Source organism: Mya arenaria, chromosome 5 (assembly GCF_026914265.1).
Source record: "Mya arenaria isolate MELC-2E11 chromosome 5, ASM2691426v1".
NCBI lineage: Eukaryota > Metazoa > Mollusca > Bivalvia > Myida > Myidae > Mya > Mya arenaria.
The window spans coordinates 59,696,909-59,720,481 of NC_069126.1; the positions used below are offsets into that span (position 1 = coordinate 59,696,909).

A 23,573-nucleotide genomic window follows, 5' to 3' on the forward strand; every position below is an offset into this window, starting at 1 on the left:
GACAACTAACTCACAAACAGACGACAATTCGCCAATTTTGAAACGGAAATAATTATAATTAATCTTCCCACGTATAGTTCATATAAATGATTGAAACTTTATCAGTTTAGAAATCGAACTGAGTATAAGTGTTTGTAGGGCACAGTTTCCTCAAAGCTCTTATCAATGAGAACAGCTTTCATTGCTTTTGTATGGTGAAACGGATCATCCTAAGTGGTAAAAAGTATCTGACCTTGATACATTTCCTCAGTTCATTGATGTAGAAATCCTTTGATGTGAAACCCTCGTATATTTGGTAGGGCATGAATGAAAAATATCTAAAATGGTATACTGCTAACGCGTCTTAAAGCTGCACTCTAACTGACTGATCGTTTTGACAACATTATTTTAATTTTATTTTTGTTGCGGAATGAGCCAATTTGTGCGTAAATGTCTGGGAACCAGTGATACAAGATTGCTGACAAAAGATCAGATCGTGTTTTTTATTTACATTCGAGAATTGATATTAAATGGCTTAAAGCGTTACTAACGCTTTAAGAAAAAATAAAAATTTCCAGCAGTTTTCCAAACGATTGAAATATGTTCTTTTGCGAGTTATCTTTTATGAATGCATTTATACCAAAATCAGCTGATTTGAGACAAAACTAAAAAGAATGTCAAAACTGTAAATATGTGAGAGTGCAGCTTTAAAATTAAAGCGAACTTTATGCACGGTTCACGGGTCTTCAAGAAAACAAATAAGGAAAAGCTGTATTTACTTTCATACTTTTACAAAATCAGTTATACGCCTGGCCTGCCTCTGATCAAGTAGTTGTAAACTAGACTTAGTAACTTGTATCAACGCTTGTGATTCAATTCATGATAAACTAAATAATTCAAGTGAAGCATACATCAACGTGGACTTAAACAAGGTGTTATTCTCAGCATCAATGATACGTCCTTTTCAACCTGTATTATCAAAAGTTGATACAAAAATAAAATATTTGTGTTTACCTACTTTCTAAGTGATATATCGATTTTCACAAATACAATGGATAACATAAAGTCTTCAAAATCAAAGTATAATGTGGAGAATGTTTTATCAGAAGAAAAAGGTAAACACACAGGAGTTTCAACAATAGTTGACGCACAGAATCTGGATGTCAAGTGCGGCTTCGGACGATGTAGACCAGGATTCCTGCAATATTTTAACAACGCCAAGATCATGCTGACTGTTATGTGCTTCGTCGTATTCACACAAGGTGATAGTAGATGGGTTTAGAAAATGAAAAATTTGATTACAGTTTCAATTCAACCAAAACGCGTATATGAAAAGTTAACCGATATAAATTGAGCTTCTTTCACGATGGTTGTCAAAATTTATACATATTAAGTCATGTATAAAAATGGTCTATCAAGACTTGGAAATGTTCAGTTTAATGGACGGTTAAAACACCTGTCGATGTGAACAAATTGCTAATGTGAATCAGTTGAAAGAAAGAGATCGGTGCTAGATTGTCTGAAATATTGCCTATAGAGCTGGAAATTCAGAATAGAGTCATTCAGTGATAAACACACTTTTATTTGTCCGATAATTTTAGTGTGACAAAATCATTGCTACGAGGTATTTATTTCTATATGAGCGTACCCATATTCATTCTTACAAGCACAATTTCCTCTCGGTAACCGTGTAACTTATTTCGGCTATTTGGAAAACTATTATATTTTATGGCAATCTTAAACTCAATTAAAAAACACATTTTTAATGAGAGAGGCGTTTAACTTGAATAAAATAATTTCACTGCACTTGAGTAGCTGTTTAGAAACTAATTTAATGATAGATCAAAACAAAGATTGCGGAAGAAATATTAAGGAAATGGTTAGTATGTTACTGATCTTGAAAGCCGTGTCCATCATCTAGTTTTATGTCCTTGTTAGTAATGCATAGCCTAATAAAAGTAGCAATTACTAGAAGTGACCATTTCAAGCAATTGTGCTAAGGGCAGACCTCTCTTACGCTTTCATAGAATTACAAAGATACTCTATGTAAATGGGGAAACAAAAAAGTGATTTTGAAACCAGAGCTTTTTGAAGTAAGTTAGTAAAACTTCCACTACACTTTCAAAACACAGGCACAAAGTATAGCACAACCATCATTAATGATATGTTTATCTGTATGGTTAGAGAATAGTGTAAACATAAGTGAAGCGAATCATACCAAGCATGTTGAAAATAGAATGTATAACCATCGTTCGCAAGTAAACTAAACTTTACTCTAGCGTTTAAACGTTGTCTCCCTTTGTTTCAGGTTTTGTTGTCAACGGCGTAATGAATGTGATTGTATCTACACTAGAAAGACGTTTCCAGCTACAAAGTACCCAGGTGGCATACACGCTGTCGGCATATGATTTCACCGCGGCAATAGTTGGGTTATTTGTTAGGTTAGGCAACTTAGCAAATTTAAAGCGGTTTACTATTTATTATTGTGTATTATATCACATTTGTTATGAAAACGAAATTTCTAACATTAATAAAAAGGTTTCGGCGAGTTAGATAAACAAAAATGAATTAAAAGCACTAAAGTAGCACTTATACAAACACAATTGCCCAATTGTTATCAATACCTAGATAGCTTGTGAGGTCATGTGAACCATTTATGGTTCATAAATAATGTCTTATTTAAAGGCCAGAGCACTATACCATAGTTAGATCTGACCTTTAAAAAGCAAATGCATATTGAGTTTGGACTTCTCTGTAAAATGGCAAAACATATAGTATAATAAACACAATTGAAATAAAATCAAGCCGATAAATTGTATATTAATAATAAAAACAAAACATTTATGACATAAAGATAAACAATATCATAGTGATCTTATTATCTGTTACCTTTCTAAGTTTTCGTGTCGTTCGCGTAAAACTGTTTTATTCAAAACAATGCAAAATCAGTATTATAAAAAAACAACAACAAAACAACAACAATATAATTTTGTCCTTAAATTTGGGTTAATACGAACTGCCAGTTCCTCTTTATAGTAACTGACTTGTGTTAGGACGTCCTTATTTGCTGTTTAATCTGAGAAGTCAATGTACAGTAGCTTATTTTTGAGATATTGAGTTGTACAAGACCGTTGGCATTTGAACTCTACATGGTGTTGTTTATCTTTTACGGCGGTAACTCCAATATCAATAAGATGAATTGCATTTATTTTAAGAGCGTCTGCGTAATGTTTGCTTCGTTTTAATCTGATTGGTTCCGCAAAAAAAGTATTTTCTTGGAAAGATGGTTATTGTTCTGCGTTGTTTTATTTAACAATGGCATGTAGAGCATTTTTACATGAATACTACTTTCTAATTTTAATTGATATGCCTTCATTCCAGTTATTTCGGAAGTGGACGTTACAAACCAAGGCTGCTAACAATGGGCACTGTCTTTCTCCTGTTGGGATCAGTTGTGCTCGCCATTCCACACTTCACAACCGGACGTTACGAATGGGGAGAGAGCGATACTTCCATTTGTCAAACAGGTTTGAAACTCGTTTTCATACTGGTAAGGTTTGGGATCTGAGTAGAATGCCAGAACTATTTGACACTTTAATGTAGATCAATAGAAATGTATAGATTTATTAAACAATGAATATTTTTGAGTATTACACGATCCCATTTAAAGATGATATAGTCTGCATTACAATGGGGAGCGAACAATTATTCGTATATAAGAGTTTCAATATTCTTACGTTTTTATAGGCTTGTTTTGTGTTCCTCTCGATAAAACAATTCATTATAACATTTCTTTAAAGTGATACTCGTATTTATTTATAATCAATATTACAAACATAAGCTTTGAGTGGTAAACCTTTAGCATCTAACTAAAATGCATTTATGGAAAATATATATTACTAAAAACAAGATTGTAACCGTGTATTTAATAGCCGAAAACACAATACTATTAAATGATTTGTGAATGCTAAAAGATTTATTGTGGTCTACTATACTCTCATAAGGTAGAAATACCGTATTTTATGTTTATTTCTTTCAAATTAAACTTGGTATCCTGACATTTTTGCAGTTTATTTTAAAGCTTCCAGGCAAAATGCATTCGTTCATTGCGCGGCTAATCAGACATAATTACAGATAACAAATAAACCATGACTCATCAAAAAAATACATTGATTACACAGGTACCAATGAAACTTCCACGGCATTATGCGAACCGTCAGGCTTACAACGTTACTTGGGCGTGTTTGTTCTCAGTAACGTGTTGTTTGGTATAGGCGGCGCTACCTTATATTCTGTGGGGACCGCCTATATTGATGACGGTGTATCGTCGGTGTCATCGCCATTTTATATGGGTAAGACCAATGATAGTGCATCATGTCTAAAATGCTCCTATATAATGATTTTAAAAGTAAAATTTATTTATTTTTACAAAAGCTTCAGAAATTCAAAACTGTAACATATTGCAAAAACCTGTATGTATTTAATGTTAAAGTTTAGTAAAGTTAATTTAAATGTTATCTCACCTGACTAAAATCTGGACGAAGAGCCAACTAAGTGTTAGCTCTCCTGCTTTTAACCTGTGCATTATGTTCTGTATTTTAGGCATGTATTTTGGGTTTGCGGCGTTTGGACCTGGAATAGGCTTTGTAATAGGGGGACTTTTTCTCAGTTCGTATGTAGACGTTGATGTCGTTGACCCTGAAAAGTAAGATGCTTCTAAATGAAAAAAATAGTTCTTACGGTATAATAACGTAAGTGTAAAATACGACGTCGTGGCTACCTGTGTTCATATAGGAAAAGGGATGACCTGACGAGATGCGCGATGATGTGATAGGTCTCCTTCATTACTTTACGGTTTTTCTTCTTTGGTAAAAGTATTCAATACGAAGCAATACGCTTACAGCTCACTATAAAATCTTATTCTGTTTTATATACATGCTATACCATTGAATAATGCTGTTGACAAGTCAAGGTATCATCCTTTGAGATAATATGATAATATATACGGGGTGTCGTAAGTTATTTTGGGTTATATTTCGACAACACATAAGTAGGCAACCAAGGTTATGGTTGACCGAGTTCATTTTATCAACTTACATTCTGATAACACCATCACTATATTTCAAAGCGATGTTTTTCGAAAATACGACGTTTTTAATATTGGCTTATTACCCCTGTTATCAAATTGATTTTTTCTCATGCTGGTTTCAAGGGGGTGACATGAAATAGTATATTATAATTCTATTGACAAAGTAAATACAGCAAGTGCTAGTTGTGAAACGATGAGTAAACATTTTATGTAGTGGATTTCCAGTAAAAGCAAATACGCTGTTATCTAGTTTTAAGAAGAATGTCAAGTGTAGTTTAAGTTATATAGATATTTTTGGCAACATATTTAATTAAACAAATTGGATCTGTTGAAACTTATATACTTTATATACGCGTGGTGTGGCTATAAACTTGTAGCGTATATCCGCTAGTGTCACCTACTCTTTCTCAGATGTACCAATGTAAAAGAGCGTATGACAGTTAAAAGCAATGATAGCAACGTATACCTTTTGCAAATAACCTTTATTACAGGATAACGCTTTCTCCGTTGGATTCGCGCTGGGTGGGGGCCTGGTGGATTGGCCCTCTTCTGTCGGCGGGAATGCTGTTTGTCGGTGCTTTAGCCATATCATGTTTCGGGGCGGAACTTCCATGTGAGTGTATTGTTTTTGTCATCAACTGTATTGCTTTTTACTTAAAATTAAGTTGCTCGACTACCTTTCGACAAAAAATGCTTTTAAGCCATTCGACCACCGTGGCTTTATTATACGACTACAGTTGATTGATGATACGACCACAGTGGCTTTGTTATACGACCACAGTGGCTTTATTATACGACTACAGTTGCTTGATGATACGACTACAGTGGATTGATGATACGACCACAGTTGATTAATGATACGACAACAGTTTATTAATGATACGACCACAGTGGCTTTATGATACGACCACAGTTGATTGATGATACGACCACAGTTGATTGATGATACGACCACAGTTGATTGATGATACGACCACAGTTGATTGATGATACGACCACAGTTGATTGATGATACGACCACAGTGGCTTTATGATACGACCACAGTTGATTGATGATACGACCACATCGATTGATGTTACGACCACAGTGGATTGATGATACAACCACAGTGGCTTTATGATACGACCACAGTTGATTGATGATACGACCACAGTTGATTGATGATACGACCACAGTTGATTGATGATACGACCACAGTTGATTGATGATACGACCACAGTTGATTGATGATACGACCACAGTTGATTGATGAAACGACCACAGAGGCTTGATGACACAACCACAGTGGTTTTATGATACGACTACAGTTGCATGATGATACGACTACAGTTGAATGATGTTACGACAACAGATGATGATGATACGACCACAGAAGATTGATGATACGACCACAGTTGATTGATGATACGACCACAGTTGATTGATGATACGACCACAGTGGCTTTATGATACGACCACAGTCGCTTTATGATACGACTACAGTTGCTTGATGATACGACCACAGTTGATTGATGATACGACCACAGTTGATTAATGATACGACTACAGTGGCTTTTTGATACGACCACAGTTGATTGATGATACGACCACAGTTGATTGATGATACGACCACAGTGGCTTTATGAGACGACCACAGTTGATTGATGAAACGACCATAGTGGCTTTATGATACGACCACAGTTGATTGATGATACGACCACAGAGGCTTGATGACACAACCACAGTGGCTTTATGATACGACTACAGTTGCATGATGATACGACTACAGTTGAATGATGTTACGACAACAGAGGATTGATGATACGACCACAGAAGATTGATGATACGACCACAGTTGATTGATGATACGACCACAGTTGATTGATGATACGACCACAGTGGCTTTATGATACGACCACAGTCGCTTTATGATACGACTACAGTTGCTTGATGATACGACTACAGTTAAATGATGATACGACAACAGAGGATTGATGATACGAACACAAAGGATTGATGCTATGACCACAGTTGAATGATGATACGACCACAGTGGCTTTATGATACGACTTGAGTGACTTGATGATACGACTACAGTTTCTTGATGATATGACTACAGTTGATTAATGATACAACCACAGTCGAATGATGATACGACCACAGAGGATTGATGAAACGACCACAGTGGCTAAATGATACGACCAAATTGGATTGATGATATGACCATAGTGGCTTGATTATACGACAACATTGGATTGACCACATTGAATTGATGATACGACCACAGTGGCTTGATGATACTACCACATTTGGTTGATGATACGACCACTGTGGCTTGATGATACGACCATGGTGGATTGATGATACAACCACAGTGGCTTGATGATACGACCACACTGGCTCAATGATACGACCACAGTGGATTAATGATACAACCAAAGTGGATTGATGATACGATCGCAGTTGAGTGATGATACAACCTCATTGGATTGATAATACGACCACATTGGATTGATGATACGACCACAGTAGATTGATGACACGACTACAGTGGATTGATGATACGACCACAGTTGATTGATGATAGAACCACATCAGATCGCATATACAAACACAGTTGATTGATGATATTAACACAGTTGATGATACGACCAGAGTTGATTGATGATACGACTACAGTGGATTGATCATGCGGCCACAGTGGCTTTATGATACGACCGCAGTGGATTGATGATGAGTGAAAAATATTCGTACGATGGAAAAAAAGACCAATTCAAGTTCTTCGTTGGATATTGGAAAACAACCTGCTCTCGGGTGACTTAAGATCTAAACGATGCAACCAGTATTCGTTTCGTTGGAAAATGTGTAAGACGAAAATTGTCCAAAACGCGTTTTCCTTTCGAACGCAGAAAAACAGTGTCCCGGATTGTATGCATATGAGACGATGACATGCCGCTTTGACGTCACAACATATCAAACATAAGACGGTCACTATGAACCGATACGCTATGTTAATTGTTGTGTGCTTCAATTTCGTTCCCATCCATCGCTTTATTAGGTTTCGTGAATATGGCTGGATTGATGTTTTGGGTTTATGAATTTAATCTGATTGGTGAGCTTTGTTAGTGGAGCTTCAATACGGCTGTAAATTGCGATTCTATCATAAAGACACTGTGAAATACGACAAAATTTAAATCCCAAATATAAATGTACGCTAACATATTGATATGATTCTCCTGACCTTTATTTTCATAATTTAAGACATGAATTGTTGTCCAAACATATATCCGGATCATTTCGTAACGACCATTTGTGTTAAGCTGTCATCATGGTAATTTTATTTATTTTTTTCGTTTGAGTTGACGTTTAAAAATACAAGAATAATTTAAGAAGTTTCAAAATAATTGACCGATGATTCACGAATGGCTAATGGTTTTCTCTCCTCATATATTAATATATTGGTTCGGACAAAACGAAGTCACATGTTCAAATAAAGTGTGATAACGTTCAAGGTATTTATGCATCCCGTGTTTAATGTTCAATTAAAGCATACTTTTATACAAATGTGACCTTATCTTCTTAAAAGATTCATGTTGAGGTATTAACGTTAACAACAAAAGCAAATTGTAGCTAAGAGATACAAAGGACTACAAGACAAACTTCTAACAATAATTAAAATTAAAAAAAACAAAACCTTTTCGATAATAGGTAAACTGTGGTCGTATCATAAAGCTCTGATTGTCAGTGTTTGAGACACAACACCTCCAACAAATGGAAACGACACTCTTTCCTTCGCAAGACTTATTGTAGCTGAAGACATCCAAAATCACGTAACCTGTTGTATTTACTTATAACAGATTTTGTTTCAGCTGCTAAATCAGTACGTGAAAACCGTGAAAATCAACTACATAAAGGAACTCTTGACGCATTTGAAATCACTGAGCCTCAAAGACCACCGCTCAAAGCATTACCAAAGATTTACCTCGGATTGTTCAAGAACCCGCCATTTTTGTTTACGACATTAGCAGGAATTACGGAAGGATTTGTTCTGGGTGGAGTGGGGTCTTTTGGTGCAAAGTTCTTGCAAACGATGTTTCGGGTATCGTCTTCAAGAGCAGGAATTATGTTTGGTCAGACATTTTTCATATCTTTTCGTCCATGGTGCATATAACTATTGTATTAATCATACACAAACTACAACGTTACCATCGTTTTGGCCAGACGCATTAGAATAATGGAACTTTATCATTTGAGAAATGCCAGTCAAAATGAATCCATATTTTGACAATTCTTCTTGTCTTCATAATTTGTTTACGACTAAAATAAAAATATTGTATTTATTTATTCCACATCATGTCCACATTGTCACTCTCTTATAGCGAATGAGTCGAGATTGGGGTTTCTAATGGCGTTTTATTTACCTCTAACTTTGTTTCGGCCATGTATATTGTTCGTTTGTAACGATATAAGTCATTTAATGTGAATAAATGACATTTTTTTTTCAATTTCCATCCTGGTTTGTCAATTACTCGAAACAAATGAACTCAACTCATACTTTTAAGAGAGTACTCATAAACTTTAATTTATTGCCTAAGAAAGAAGCGTAAGTCAGGTTAGCATAAGTTATCTGTGAAATTATTGCGTTGTGTTATCCGCAAGATGAGACGGTTAAGTAATACTATCAAAATTGTAAACTCGGTACTAATAATTTATTACGTAACGAGTTATATCCCTTGAAAGTATCATAAATAAATTTATTTCTTAGGCAATAAATTAAATTTTATTTATTCATATATAAGTAAAACAATTTACGGTTTATTTGTTACGCATGGAATTTAATATTAAAACCCAGATAATGTGAACACGGGCTTTCAGTTCAGTACATATGAACCAGTGGTGAAAAGAATCAGTTATGTGCAACAAATCATTATTTGCAGGAGCAATAGCTGTTGTTGGCCTCGCCGGTGGTATATCATTTGGCGGTTTTATTTGCCGATGTCTCCGCCTACGTGTTGCAGGAATGTTACGTACTTCACTCATAGTTTGCTTCTTAGGAATTCTGTGCTCTGGTGTTTTCTGGATGTCTTGTGGACAAACAAATCTCGCCGGCCTACATTCGAGTTATCTGGACAATGCTGAGTAATTCCTAGAACAGTTTGTCTATGGTTTATTTCTTAGTTTTATATCATATTTTATCAAGTTGGGGATTTGCTACTGTTTAAGGAAGTTTTTTGGCATGATCGGTTATATGACTGCAATTGTTAAAACTGCAACTATGATACATTCTCGAGTTTTACACTTTGAAATATTTTCCTGTATCCAGTTCTCGGTCATTGTCCATTGTATTCATTGTAAAGAAATGCCAACGTATATATTATTATATTTTGTGGTCACGTTCTATGAATGGTCAGCAAAACAGAAGTTCAATGGGGGCTTTGATATTTCAAGGAGTATTGACACTCACTTTCGTCCCAACACAAACCTAAAGGGCATCGAATACACAACGTATTTGTTTTCTTTTAGGCCGTTTGGCGCCTTACAAAGTTCATGTAATGCCGACTGTTCCTGCACAACGGCCAAGTTTGAAGTTTTATGTTATGATTTTAATGTCCAATATATTTCTCCTTGCTTTGCTGGCTGCAGGATAGAACAGGATATGGTATGGAATTCCTGAATTACTGATTTTAAGTAATGTGTTAACAACTGTAGTAAAAAATAAGACCTTTCATGTGCTATTATTTGTGCTTAATTCATGATTATCGCTATGTTTGTTTATTGGCCTTCGATGTTTGTGCCAATGAACGAGAAAGTGACGTCATTTTTGCTAAACCTCGTGTTTCTATTGAATCTTTAACGTTTGTATTTTCTTTTTTCAGGAATACTCGAACTGCTCGTGTGTACCAACCAAAGACAATGGGACCATGTCAAATGTGGCACAGGGCTCATGTGACTCCAACTGTCCACTCCTCTATCCTTTCCTAGCACTAATGTTGTTAGGTATTTTCTTTACTGCGGCCGCGGATGTACCGGCGGAACAGGCAGTTCTTAGGTGAACAAATTAAAATAATAAATAATATGCGTGTTGCCTGTCTAAACATAGCAGCATTTAAAGCATTAGGAATTCTACAGTTGCACGTCTGTTTAAAGGATATAATTGGCTCGTTCTATGTTATAATTGTGATTAATAAATACTTTGTGTAGATGAATTTTAACGAGTTGCAAAAAACTAAATTGATCAAGGGAGAGGACTGTCCTGAAATGTTTTAATTCTATAAGCTGTGCCTCATATCATATTTGAAATTGGACGCGGTTACAGTTAAAAACAATTGTCATGATTTGTAGTTATTTTTCTATTGCAGATCAATTCATGAAAATCATAAATCCATCATGTGCGGAACCAATCGATTTTTCATTCGACTTCTAGGTATTTTATTAGTGCAATTGCTCTTCCTTATTATAAACATGTTCAAGTCCTTTCAGTTGTGGCGCTTTATTGTTAGACGATATCTGTTTTACAGTATACTGTTTTTATACCATATTGTCAGTATTAAGAAACAATGGAAACCACACACACAAGCCCATTAGCTCAGCACTTAAATTTTTTCCTGTTTAATGGTTCAAGGAAGAAAGCCAAACAAATGCCAAACAAGAACTACATAACACTTCAAGAACACATGAATAACACAAGTATAATCGCCATTATGTTTATGTTCATTTGCCTTTTCTGTTTACAGGGACCATACCCGGCGGGGTGGTGTAAGGCAGGGCAACGGATGCAAGCTGTCTCATTTGGCGGACAGAATGTGGAGAAAACACATCATGTTGGGTTTACGACGATGACATTATACTTCGCAATTACTTCCTCCTGTATTTTATAGGCAAACTATTTTCATTTGTGTTTTTCTTTTATGCATTGTGGTTTTATAAGCCTCCGAAAGCTGGAGAATCTACAAACGAACACAACGCAGTAAATGTTCAAACTTTGCAAAACGCTTCCTCTCAGAAGGACATGCAGATGTCATCAGACATTTTACAAAGGACAATTTAAAACATAGATGCGAGGATGAAAAAAAGCCAAGTACTACTTCAATAAATTGGTATATGTTCAATGCGTTTTATACATAACAAATCATATACATACTCAGAGAATCTACATGTACACTTCACTTGTAAAATGACCACCACATATTGGGCACCAAATTGTATTCCATTTCTTTTCGCAATAAAATTAGCTTCTGGCTACAATTAGTAACGCCCATCAAAAGTCAGTTGTTAAAACAAAGTAATGCATACATACAAACAAAGTCCCAGTTATATCCAATATCTCTTAAAATGTTCTCAATATGAAGAAATTTGATCAAACAGAACTGTATTAATCAGATTTGTATATGTCTTTGAAATGCTTGAGAATTATAACGTATTGAAGCATACTAATACAAACAGAAAGAAGATACATTTTTGTAAAATAGGTACCCAGAAATAGAAACACATACAATCACATCATAAAGATATCCCGCACGCTAAATATTATATCAATGATAAGAACACAAATAATAACAACAATTAAGCGTATTTGCAATATACACAAAACAAACATATCATCCCAAAGGGAACTGAATCCATCCCTTGCAAAAGATTATTGTTGAAAACACTTCAACTCAAGTGGTATACACAGTTTCATTGGATGTGTCAGGTTTAACACCACAAGTTGTACCAAATACAATGTCAGAATACTCCGTCAACTCGTCGTCATTGCACGCACGAATTCCTACACGACATTTGTTCAAGTGCTCGACATCGACATCAGCGTACACTAGCTCATCGGTGGAACGCTTTGGGCCCTGGTAAGATAATAAAGATGCAGCATAATGAAGATCAGTTATAATTCAAATCAATTAATAAAGTAATTAACTGTCTTTACATTCATTCTAACCAACACAAACTATCTTTCGAATCAAAGCTAAAGCTATACCTTGAATTAAGATAACACATGAGAGTGGTTTTACTATAGTGTTATATTAAAAGCTGCGTTTGTTTGATGACAATTATTGATAACCTAATTATTCTTAAGGACATAAAGAATTGAATTCAATAAAGCTGATTCGAATGGGTGTTTTTAACTACTGTTTTACATGCACGCGAAGGATCAAGCATTTCGACAATCATAATTTACCTCAGCATTTAGTGCGTCTGGGTTCATTGCTTGTTTCTGCATAGAAATACCATCGTCGTTTTCGTTGTCTTAAATTAAATAATACAACAACTCTTTCTAACAAATGGATATATTTTCGTGTAATCAATATTTTAAGATTACAAAAATATCAGAAGGGTGGTGGGTCCATGCCTTTGAAATTCAATGTAAAAAATTGATAAGAAAACGTAAGACGTCACTATTAACTGCAACGTCATTAAACTATCAAAAACGCTACAACAAGGGGTGTTTACGATGGTTTTATTGTAAATCTCGCGAATTACTTTTTTACATATAATTTGATTGTCAAAGGTAGGAACTTCAAAGAATTGATTTCACTGATTAAATCTTTAAGCCTTTTACGGTCCGTCAAAGGGAACCTTGAAACAATGCATTTTCACATTTATTCAGTCTTTTACGGTTTGTCAAAGGTATTAAATTAAAACGACGCATTTTAATTGATACAATAATTACGCTTTTAACGGTCCGTCTGAAGTAAATCCTTGATATAATCAGTACGCCTTTTGCGGTTCACCAGGACAGAGCATTGAAACAATGCATGCTCATTGATACAATAAGTGAGCCTTTTATGGTCCACCAGGATATAACCTAGACACAATTCATTTTCATTGATAAAATCATTAAGTATATTTGTCCAGATTAAGGCTGTAAAGTCGTGTCGCATTGTGTGTAAATCAAACTTATAATTTTAGCTACAAAAGTGTATAAAATACCTGTTGTATAAACATATTCTTTGCTTTGACATCGACTGAAACATATTCGTTAAGTGATTTTGTTATTTATTTGCTACAAATATATCATACCTTATAATCGTACCATAAAACAAAATTGAAAGAAACGAGAGTTCACACACTGTTTTATCCATAAATATAAGTAGAAAGTAAATAAAAAAAAAAATGTTATGTATTACATTAAGTCTTACAGAGTCATTTTAATTACAGTAATAACGAAAACTGTTTTGTCAAGGTACAAATGTGCGGTAAATTTGAATTAAGCACAACACACGTAATAGTTATGAAAAATACATGTTCGATACAAGTACTTAAGTAGTCATTAACAAGATACCAATGCGTTCATCTGACAAATATTTTTTTTTTTAAATAGTATCCCTTATTTTTATTTTTATTTTACACAGACTTTACGTACTTATAAACTCGTGCTTTGGTTACTCCGACATTCAGTAAAAGAAAACAAACACCTGTACAAAATAAGGTCTTTTGGTAATCAGAAACATGTCTGAAAAATCCACGACATTTGATCTAAGCCGTCATATACCTACCGTACATCAGGACCTGTTTCCACTGAATCACCATTCTTGTTTGATGGTTGTTCTAAGTGCACTGTACTTTCAGTCGCTGCATTTTCGAAACTCTCATTCATAGCATCACATGAAGGCATGTATTGGCTAGAAGGCTGTAAAAATAAAATTGAAAAGACGTTCGCATACCGTAAAGATATTTTGACAAAAACTTACCTGATATTGGGGCATCTAATAGTATGTTTAAAACTTATGTTTTGCTTGATATAGTCGATATACTACCAGTATGCTTTACTAACCAAGTAAGATTTACACCCCTTGGCAACTAAGAGTCGAAATGCAGTCGAGTAGCAGACTAAGCAATTACTTTTCAGCTATTTGATAGAATTGTCATCATAAGCGACTAAACGGATTACATGAAGCGTGAAAATAGTAACATGTCTTAGATCGTTCGTAAAACCAGCCAGCAGTAAAATGTTTTTTTAAACAACACACTAAGTTGTCTTTACTTATAATTTGATACACAGCTATTGCGTTAATTTCACTTTAAAGTGTAACTAAAGAATGCTGTTTTACCAGAGCAACGTTTTCTTGATCCCTGCGTGTCCGGTGGATGACAGCATATTCAGCAATGCCAGTATGTGCATGTGTTACGTCTATATCATAGAGGAAGAGTCCGTTTATTGATATATGTAAATGTTACATAAATGGCGAACTTAATGACCTTGCACTCGCATCGAAATAAAAGTTATCAGGCATGAACTGTGAGGTTCAGCTTACATATACATTTAAATGTGTATCGTACTACTTAAATACCAACTCAAAATAAATCGTTTTTACAAAAAGGATTATCCCGTAATAGTTTATACTTACCATCTCTTTCTGCCACTGGCCTGAAAATGATTTTAAGATATTAACAGTTCATCTGTTTGGATATATTCTAAAACAGCATATGGTGTCTTATCAATAGGCCTAGAGAATGTGACGTGATGGATCTCGAATACACGACAGGCGGTGTGCAAAGCACAAACCGACCACACCAGACACATTTCATTCTTTTTAAGACATTTGTTAAAGTAATGTTCACATTTAAAATGTTCTTGAATTAATATTAGTTCCTCTTAACTAATGCAGGCATAATTGTTAATTCACCTTCGATTTTAATATTGGAATACTTACGGCGGCTGAAGTTGGGCCAACTGTATAGTATTATTCTCGTTTATATATTGTAGCTTTGCTGAAAACGGAATATAATGAAAAACCGGAAATATGTTAATACTATTGCAATGTTAAATTACTTTGAACAATTCAAATACAGTTTTTCTTTTAGAATTACCACTACAATCATTTATAAATATTGGAAATATTTATAATGTAACGTAAGTCATACCTTTGTTTTGATGTAGACATAAACACATGACAACAATAACAATAAAAAGAAATGCAAGTCCGCCCGCAGTCATCATTACAACGCCCAAAATGCCAGAGTCGGAACCAGTTTGATCTAACATAGAGGATGTACTGATATTGTAAAGATCCGAAATAAAAGCCTGGTTATTTACGATAAATAAAAAAGAAAAATCTGCAATATGTTAAATAAGATTCGTTAAGAGATTAATATTTATTTTAATAACAAAATGGAAAGTATTTATTCATGCTCACTTAATTTTAAAACATACCCCATTTAGAAGATCATTGTATAGAATAAACGCACACTAAGTAAGAGGCATTTAACATATAATTTACCTTCTTCATAATCACGCTCATGAACAATTATAATTGACCCTTCGTCACTGCCATGTTCGTTCTGTGCATAACACGAGTAAACCTGTTCAACGTCAGATGTAGTTATTTCATAAGTGCATGTTGATGCGTTCGAACACGTCTTTGTTTGTGATGATTTTGAATTAGACGCTTTCACCATCGTCAAAGTGATATTTCCAACAGGATGGGCATTTGCTTCACATGTGAGCGTTATGTTGGTATTTGGTGGAACGGGTAAAACGGGGGTTGTGTAGACAACCACTGTCGGTTTTTCTGTCCAGATAGTTAAAAATTATAGGTACTTGTTTTATTGAAATGTGCATTATTGGCACTTTATTAAAACGGCTTAACAACCGAGTTGATGAGACAACAGTTTAAAAACCGTGTAAAAAAGTGATTGACAATTTCTCACTAAATAACATTTCAAATGACAATTACTTTTGCTTTCATTTCAAATTAATAAATATGTCTCGATAACATGTACAACCTGGCATAAGATCATACCACAGGATAGTAGAAATCGAATTGTGATGAAATATCACCAAACATTATTATGTTATTTACACTAATTAACATATGATATCCATTTTCTTCTATTTGTTTCCGCACTTACTTTCAAATATGACAGTTGTTGCGTTTTCAAGAGCATTCTTGGAGTTTTGACATTCAGTACTACATCTTATTTCTTTTCCATAATCGTCATTGGTGGCGCTGAAACTAATTTCTACCGTTGTTGTTTGTTTAAAGATACGGTTTTTAATTAAATTGTACTTGAAATGTTCAATTGTTGATTCCCATTTAATATTGCATGCTGAATCAACGAACATCAATGAACAACTTGCAATTATAACTTTTGAAAGTTTGCGATGTTCATTAACAAGAATGATAAGTGATGGGGGACCTGAAATAAACAAACCAAAAACAATAATTTTTAGGTAAGTATCTATCAAAATAACACAAACACTACTACATTCAGAATGTTTGTAATCAAAATGACTTAACATACATGTAAAATGTAACAAATCAATACATTTTGAAAGGCTTATATTAACCAATGTTCAACGTCATTCAACGAATAACATCACTGTTTATTGTTGAAAGGTTACTGTATAACGCTAACAAAAATACAATCATATAAAACATTTTCACACTTTTAATACGCCTCTAATACATTTTGTACAAGCATTATTTAGTTCGAGAAATTGAAAATTCCACCTCATAGTATTATTATGTGTGAAAAATAACGTTTAATTTGAAGCAAACGTGTGTGTTTTTTTCGGTCCTAAATAAATACTGTATATACGACGACTGTTAGCCATAGATATTTATAGAACCCTTCAGAAGAAGAACAATATATATATGTATATATACATATATACATGTGTACACATATGTAGTGACGTATGCAAATGCAAGCTTAAATTACGACTAGTTTTAAGTATAATGAAAAGAATCATTTTCACACGTACATTTGTAACTTATATATACACTGTTTGACATTGTCTCGTGATATAATCCATTCACTTCCGGAAGCTGTTGACATGACATGTTCCTGTTTCCCCACTCTCTCTTAAACGAATGCAGTGTGGATACAGATGTGTATAATCCGGTTGAGTCGTTAAGCGTTGTTGATACATTGGTATTGGTATCAATTGCAGTAGCTTCGACAAGAAATCTCAGCAATGGAGGCGGCCTTGCGCTCGATGAAGTGCAAGTTATATTTACTGTTTCTTCCTCCAAAAGCACTTCGTCAGCCGACAAATGCGGAGGACCATTGGGATCGACTTGATAACAGCAATTGAATAAAAATAGAAATTTAAAAGATAACAACACACCTAGCAATTAGATGAACTAGTACCAGTGCTTTAACCAAAATATAAAGCGAGAAATATAACTTATGTAGACAATTTGACATATTTTAAGGTTATGAACAAGAAAACGTCTTTTGCCATGACATTGACAATGACACTGCCTTCTATTTCATTTGAGATGCAATGTCTGTTTTACTGTAACAGAGATGGCATTGTAGCCGAGTCACTTTGATTCAGATGATAAACGAAAACGTTCGTTAGATTTTGATTGCGTTCTGTATTTTGTCATGGTAGCTGCTTATAAAAGCGAAAAGTTGTAAAAAAGTATATAATTTGAAAAGATCAACCCGATGTTGGCTTTTAAGACGACTCCGATGTAATCATCAATTTCAGGTCAAGCACCATTTATTTTAACACATGCGATCCGAGGAATAATTGATCATATAAATTTATAGCAGAAAAGTTCCTTAGTAACTCTAAGAATATTATATTCAATTATTCATAGACTCATGTTTCAAAATAAGACATATTATATCAATTTTGATAATATTAACGACGAATGTCACAAAGCTTATTTATTGATTGATTGACATCTTAAGAAGAATTCGTCACCTAAGTGCAAGAACTCAATATCTGGTTGTTTTTTCTACATGCAGTCATTGAGTTTTTGCACTAAGGAGACGAGTTCTTGTAATGGCATAAACATGTTATCTATTAATAATGCAAAGTAACAACGACCAAAATATAAGCTAAAGTGTTTGGACGGTATCTGTATGGAACTGCCAATTTTTCAATTATAAATCCTTCAATTATATATGCTGATATTTTGCTAAACTCACTATATTATAGATCCCGCTATTCGCTTGTTTGCAGTTTAAAATATTCAATGGAGTCCTTTTTTATCAATAATGAAATACACTGTAACATGGCGTATGTAGTCTCAAAATTGTTTAATAAGAGTTTATTATCAAACATGGATTAATAAATACAGAACTAATATTTACTTATTGTGATATCAAGTCTTCAAATAGCTTAAATTCCACAGAAATACCACCGCCGTAACCATTCGATATGTCAAACATTGGTGCATCATGTATACTATAAAACTTATCGAACATGTATTTATTTTCACTGTATTGATAATCTGTGTTAAGGTAGTGCTTCGTAGACTTATTTAATCTCCAGTTTTCTCCTATCGGAGTAAATTAATGTGTACATACCATATAGAAGCAATGGATAAGTTACATGTGCAACATAACAATTGCCATATTTAGAGATAAAATTTATACCTATATGTATCCTCTTTGAATTGTTAATAGAAATTTCGAATTGTTATTTATGTGGAGGAAATCTTACAGCAGAGTTAGCTTTTAGAAAGCTTTATACCTGATTCAAGTTATTGGGTACACCGACGTAGAGATGTGTGACCATAAAAAGCGTTTGTCATTGCCCCGCTGTATAGGATAGACAACGAGTGGTCTCTACGCTTGGGTATATACGTCCAGGAGGTGTATATCCGACGAAGACGACGTAAACTAATGCGAGGAGGTTTAGTTCTTGTTCTTCAATCTAGACTCATAATATCCAAATACTATTTAACTTTGTATACCGCAAACAATGCGTATTTCGGTTTGACTCAATCCCGAAATTTCTATAGTTAGAGAATTAATGTTTACCGTACTCATTGCAAGGCAAGGATCTTTACCTATTTGCCAGTTACTGAAATTAATATATCAGAATTCCGTTAAGATTACAATGACGGAATGGTTTTGAAACGGGTGGTCGAAACACTAAATTGAATATTATTTTCTTCAGTAATATAATTGATACTGAGATAGACATGAAAAGAAACTGTATTTTTTCTTTTCCATCAAAAAGGGTTCATGTTTTGGATGATTTTGTTTTATTTACGCTTTAAACTTTTTTCAGATGTTGAACTAAAGTTAATCGAAAAAGTGATTTGGTATTGCCTTACAGATACATGCACTTTGAATTTGATTTGTAACATTGTTGGAAAAGATGTAGTGTTCGTTTCAGTATTATTAACTGTTGTTTTGATGTATAATTATCGCCATTTAACTATTTACCAACGCAGGTGTCTGCTAATAGAGATGAGTTAATAGTATTTAAAATGAGAACAGCGTAATGCACATGATAGTGTTTTTCGTAAATATGGCACAGTGGATGATGCAGTGGGAGGGGATCTTTGGTGGATAAAGTGGACTTGATATTTATACATCGGACGATACACCACAGTCAGGGTTGAGAACGCTATACTTGGACTTTCTTTATGCCTAGAGTTGTTTACGCAATCATCAGGTTGTCTAATTATCCTATATGTTACAGCCAAATACATCATGGTCAGACCCTCTCCTGGTCGGGCAAAACTTCTATAGGTGCTTTACGTACTCACCACGATCAATATGATATTTTGCAACTGGCATTGGATAGTTTTTTTGTTATCTTATATACCCTCTGTAAACAGTATTGAGACGAAAAAGATACATACTGATGAACTGTCAAACCATAAAACTCGATAACTGTCTAAAGTTTTCATTATCAGCATATAAATAAACCAGTACAATTGAGAAATGTGACCTGTACGAACTATATTGTAAATCATGGTAATGGTATAAAGCATTGAACCTTTTTAAATATGTAACTACATCCTAGGAGGTATGAACTTACTTTTAGACACTTTAATTGTGAAAATACCAACTGAAATACTATATAACTAGCTACTCAGGTACCACTGAATTCTTTTATTTACATGTATGTGATCCATTTTGCATAGAAGAAATCGTGTTAAGGAGTTGTATGTATACTTCTGATCGTACGAGACAATGGATAAATGAGAAATGGAGAAAGGAAATAGCGAATGCCGATTGGCTGGATTAAAGTGAGGGCGGTCAAAATGTTTAGAAACTATTTTCAAATAATATTTGTTTGCATATGATTCACAATATGCAGATTGATCAAATAAATCAAATAGCAAAATGTAACACATATGTTTTAGAAGTAATATTTTTCAATTCATTTTAAAGAGTTTGGTGTTTTGAAGCATATGAAGAAAATGTCTTTGATAAGAGACATGAAATAAAAATATTCAGCGTAGAGAGTCAAATTTAATTTAAAAGAAATCAGATCTAAAACCTTGTTTGATTTCATGCATTTACGTAAATTACTTTTGAAGAGAAATGCGTTAATATTAAAAATTTACAAGATGGAAAGTGATGGCTGTAATTCATTAATAGCAAAACAGCCTAATCAAAGTATCGTAACGTTTGTACTTAAGGTTTATCCTTTTATGTATTAGGTAGAAAAAACATATGCATATTACAAATTTGTTATTATTTTAAACATTTCATAAATAATTTTTGATCAGGTAGATTATGTCACTTTTTAACGCACTTTTCAGATTTGATCTAAACTAAAGACCGAAAAAATTGCAAAGCCGTTAATTTCAGTTATATTCAACATATTTATATTTTTGCAGAGATACGGGGTTTGGCAATAGACTGTATGCAGGCAAACATATGTCATTACCATCAGAGAAATGCATTTGATTAAGGACCTATTGATTTTGTTTAACAACCGTCTTAAAGGCAAGAAAAGCTTAAATTAATTTGTAGGCTCAAATTATTTTACAAACAATAAATACAAAATCATTTACCGACTATATATATTGAAGCTTGCACTGACATGTTCCGGTGTATTCCAAAGACTGTGCAAATTGCACTAAGTTGATGGAACGCATCTGCTGGTTTGTCAAATGAATTTAATCCAAATCGATTCCGTGATAATGTGAATGATTCATACCGAATTAGTCCTATTTTAAACTCTACATTTGTGGCGTTATATTCTTCATCCGTTTCGCAGTACACTTGTCCAAGTGTTTGTTCTGTCTTAAAAACGATACACTCTCTGCATGTAGAAATTGTGGTCAAAGGACCAATTATCGGCTTTCCTGAAGATATCATCAACACACACTAGGCATTACATGTTTAAATCAGCAATCATATTCTAAGTACACATTCAATTTATGGTTTTGAATAAGACTAACTAACCTTTAATCGATACTTGGACACCATTAGAGTGCTTTCCGTAAACTCCATCCAGACACTGAATCCAATAATGTCCACTGTCATTTTTCTTAACGTTGAATAAAGTAAAGATAAACTCGTGGCCCACCTGGTCAAGCTCTAAAACACCTTTTGCTTGTTTAATGGACATATGGTCCGCATTACTGCCATTGATGAGTTTTACAGAATACTTGCTTGTATTTTTCTCTTTTGCAACTTGTGGTGACGGGAAATATCCAAGACTCAAATTGTCTCCGGCAAAATAAGGTCCCTCCGAAAGAAAGTACAGTTCTCCACAGCCGTCCGCATCTGTGTAAACAGGAAAAAAAGTACAATGCAATAAGCCATTCAATTTATGTATTTTAAAGTTGTCTTTTAATAATTATTTGCGATTTTAAGGACAAATATGACAATATTAGAAATAAAAACAACTTAAAAGCTAACCTTTTAAGTTCAATTCGAGTAAGGGCGATTTTCTCGTGTTGCCAATTGATGTGTATACAGAGGTTCCATTGAAACTGCGATCTACTTCAGGTATGGTAAAAATTGTAGATTGTCCCTCACGCTGTACATGTAAATAATCCTCTTCAATTGTTTTTGCAATTGACACATTCCGTTTTATGTAGTTCAACCTGATATCGTCTGTTGATGTCGATGAAGACGGTGTGAATTCAAACGTCACGTTTCTCCCAACAAATGTTGGTTGTAATAATCTAAGCACTCCGACACCATTTTTAACAGTGATTGCAGGAGTACCTCAAATAAGACACAAGTTTATAATAATCAATGTTTTATTTGGTCAACTACGTACGCTGGTACTACCTAAGCACATTGACATAGTTTCAACAGTGTTTGGAGGATGACCTTTAATAAGACCTGTAAGTATGAATAGACATTTTTTTATTTGGTCATCTACATAGTTTCAACATTGTTTGGAGTAGGACCAAGATTGACCGAGAACTCTCACGTATGAAAATATTATCACATTTATCAATTAGAATAGTAATAAACTGGAATTTACAGGGAAAAGCCCAGAAGACTGTGTTTAACGACAGTGTTTGGAGAAGGACCAAGAGTGTTCAAGAACTCACACGTATCAAAACAATATGAAATAAGGCACTGCCTTAGACGGGCTCTAGGTATGTTATCAACTGTAGAAACTGCTAATGCAGTACATTTTTTCTTAGGTAAACAAGAGTCAAAGGCAAAATTCATTTTATATAACATACTATGACTTTGACTACACCAATTAGATTATTAAAGTGCATAACAAGTAAGGTTAAGGCAATGCAAAGCAAATTTAATATTTTAATGTTTGAAAAAACTCATAATAACAAACACAAGTATATTAATTTACCTAATACTGAATATCATACAAGCATTTACAGTACAAATAAA

The 23,573-nt window shown here is 34.1% G+C and overlaps 2 protein-coding genes and 2 long non-coding RNA genes across 4 annotated transcripts; 1 reads left to right on the forward strand and 3 right to left on the reverse strand.

Moving 5' to 3' along the window:
* Window positions 1-837: 837 nt before the first annotated feature.
* Window positions 838-11,950, forward strand: LOC128235836 (solute carrier organic anion transporter family member 4C1-like). Its single transcript, XM_052950630.1, has 12 exons — window positions 838-1,241; window positions 2,288-2,420; window positions 3,361-3,506; window positions 4,161-4,331; window positions 4,582-4,684; window positions 5,560-5,681; window positions 8,918-9,178; window positions 9,986-10,187; window positions 10,572-10,707; window positions 10,925-11,097; window positions 11,408-11,472; window positions 11,783-11,950. The coding sequence occupies exons 1-12, from the start codon at window positions 1,031-1,033 to the stop codon at window positions 11,806-11,808; spliced, it is 1,749 nt and encodes a 582-aa protein (XP_052806590.1). The 5' UTR covers window positions 838-1,030; the 3' UTR covers window positions 11,809-11,950.
* A 171-nt stretch (window positions 11,951-12,121) lies between these two features.
* LOC128234578 (uncharacterized) lies at window positions 12,122-14,014 on the reverse strand. The gene is made up of 3 exons (XR_008260974.1): window positions 13,974-14,014; window positions 13,222-13,289; window positions 12,122-12,889 (listed from the first exon to the last, which is right to left on the reverse strand). It is a non-coding gene; the product is annotated as an uncharacterized LOC128234578 (long non-coding RNA).
* Window positions 14,015-14,539: 525 nt separating this feature from the next.
* On the reverse strand, window positions 14,540-15,757 carry LOC128234576 (uncharacterized). Its single transcript, XR_008260973.1, has 4 exons — window positions 15,698-15,757; window positions 15,392-15,411; window positions 15,095-15,174; window positions 14,540-14,673 (listed from the first exon to the last, which is right to left on the reverse strand). It is a non-coding gene; the product is annotated as an uncharacterized LOC128234576 (long non-coding RNA).
* A 55-nt stretch (window positions 15,758-15,812) lies between these two features.
* LOC128235837 (uncharacterized) lies at window positions 15,813-22,483 on the reverse strand. Its single transcript, XM_052950631.1, has 6 exons — window positions 22,161-22,483; window positions 21,767-22,060; window positions 17,752-18,066; window positions 16,896-17,183; window positions 16,265-16,555; window positions 15,813-15,856 (listed from the first exon to the last, which is right to left on the reverse strand). The coding sequence occupies exons 1-6, from the start codon at window positions 22,324-22,326 to the stop codon at window positions 15,813-15,815; spliced, it is 1,398 nt and encodes a 465-aa protein (XP_052806591.1). The 5' UTR covers window positions 22,327-22,483.
* Between the last annotated feature and the right edge of the window lie 1,090 nt (window positions 22,484-23,573).

Coding starts and splice junctions, on each gene's coding strand:
- LOC128235836 (XM_052950630.1), top strand. CDS start 1,031: ATGGATAACATAAAGTCTTCAAAATCAAAGTATAATGTGGAGAATGTT. Junction 4,332..4,581: donor GTCATCGCCATTTTATATGG/GTAAGACCAATG, acceptor TCTGTATTTTAG/GCATGTATTTTGGGTTTGCG. Junction 5,682..8,917: donor TTTCGGGGCGGAACTTCCAT/GTGAGTGTATTG, acceptor ATTTTGTTTCAG/CTGCTAAATCAGTACGTGAA.
- LOC128235837 (XM_052950631.1), bottom strand. CDS start 22,326: ATGTCCATTAAACAAGCAAAAGGTGTTTTAGAGCTTGACCAGGTGGGC. Junction 18,067..21,766: donor AGCTTCAATATATATAGTCG/GTAAATGATTTT, acceptor GCTGTTATCAAG/TCGATCCCAATGGTCCTCCG. Junction 17,184..17,751: donor TGTATATATAAGTTACAAAT/GTACGTGTGAAA, acceptor TGTTTATTTCAG/GTCCCCCATCACTTATCATT.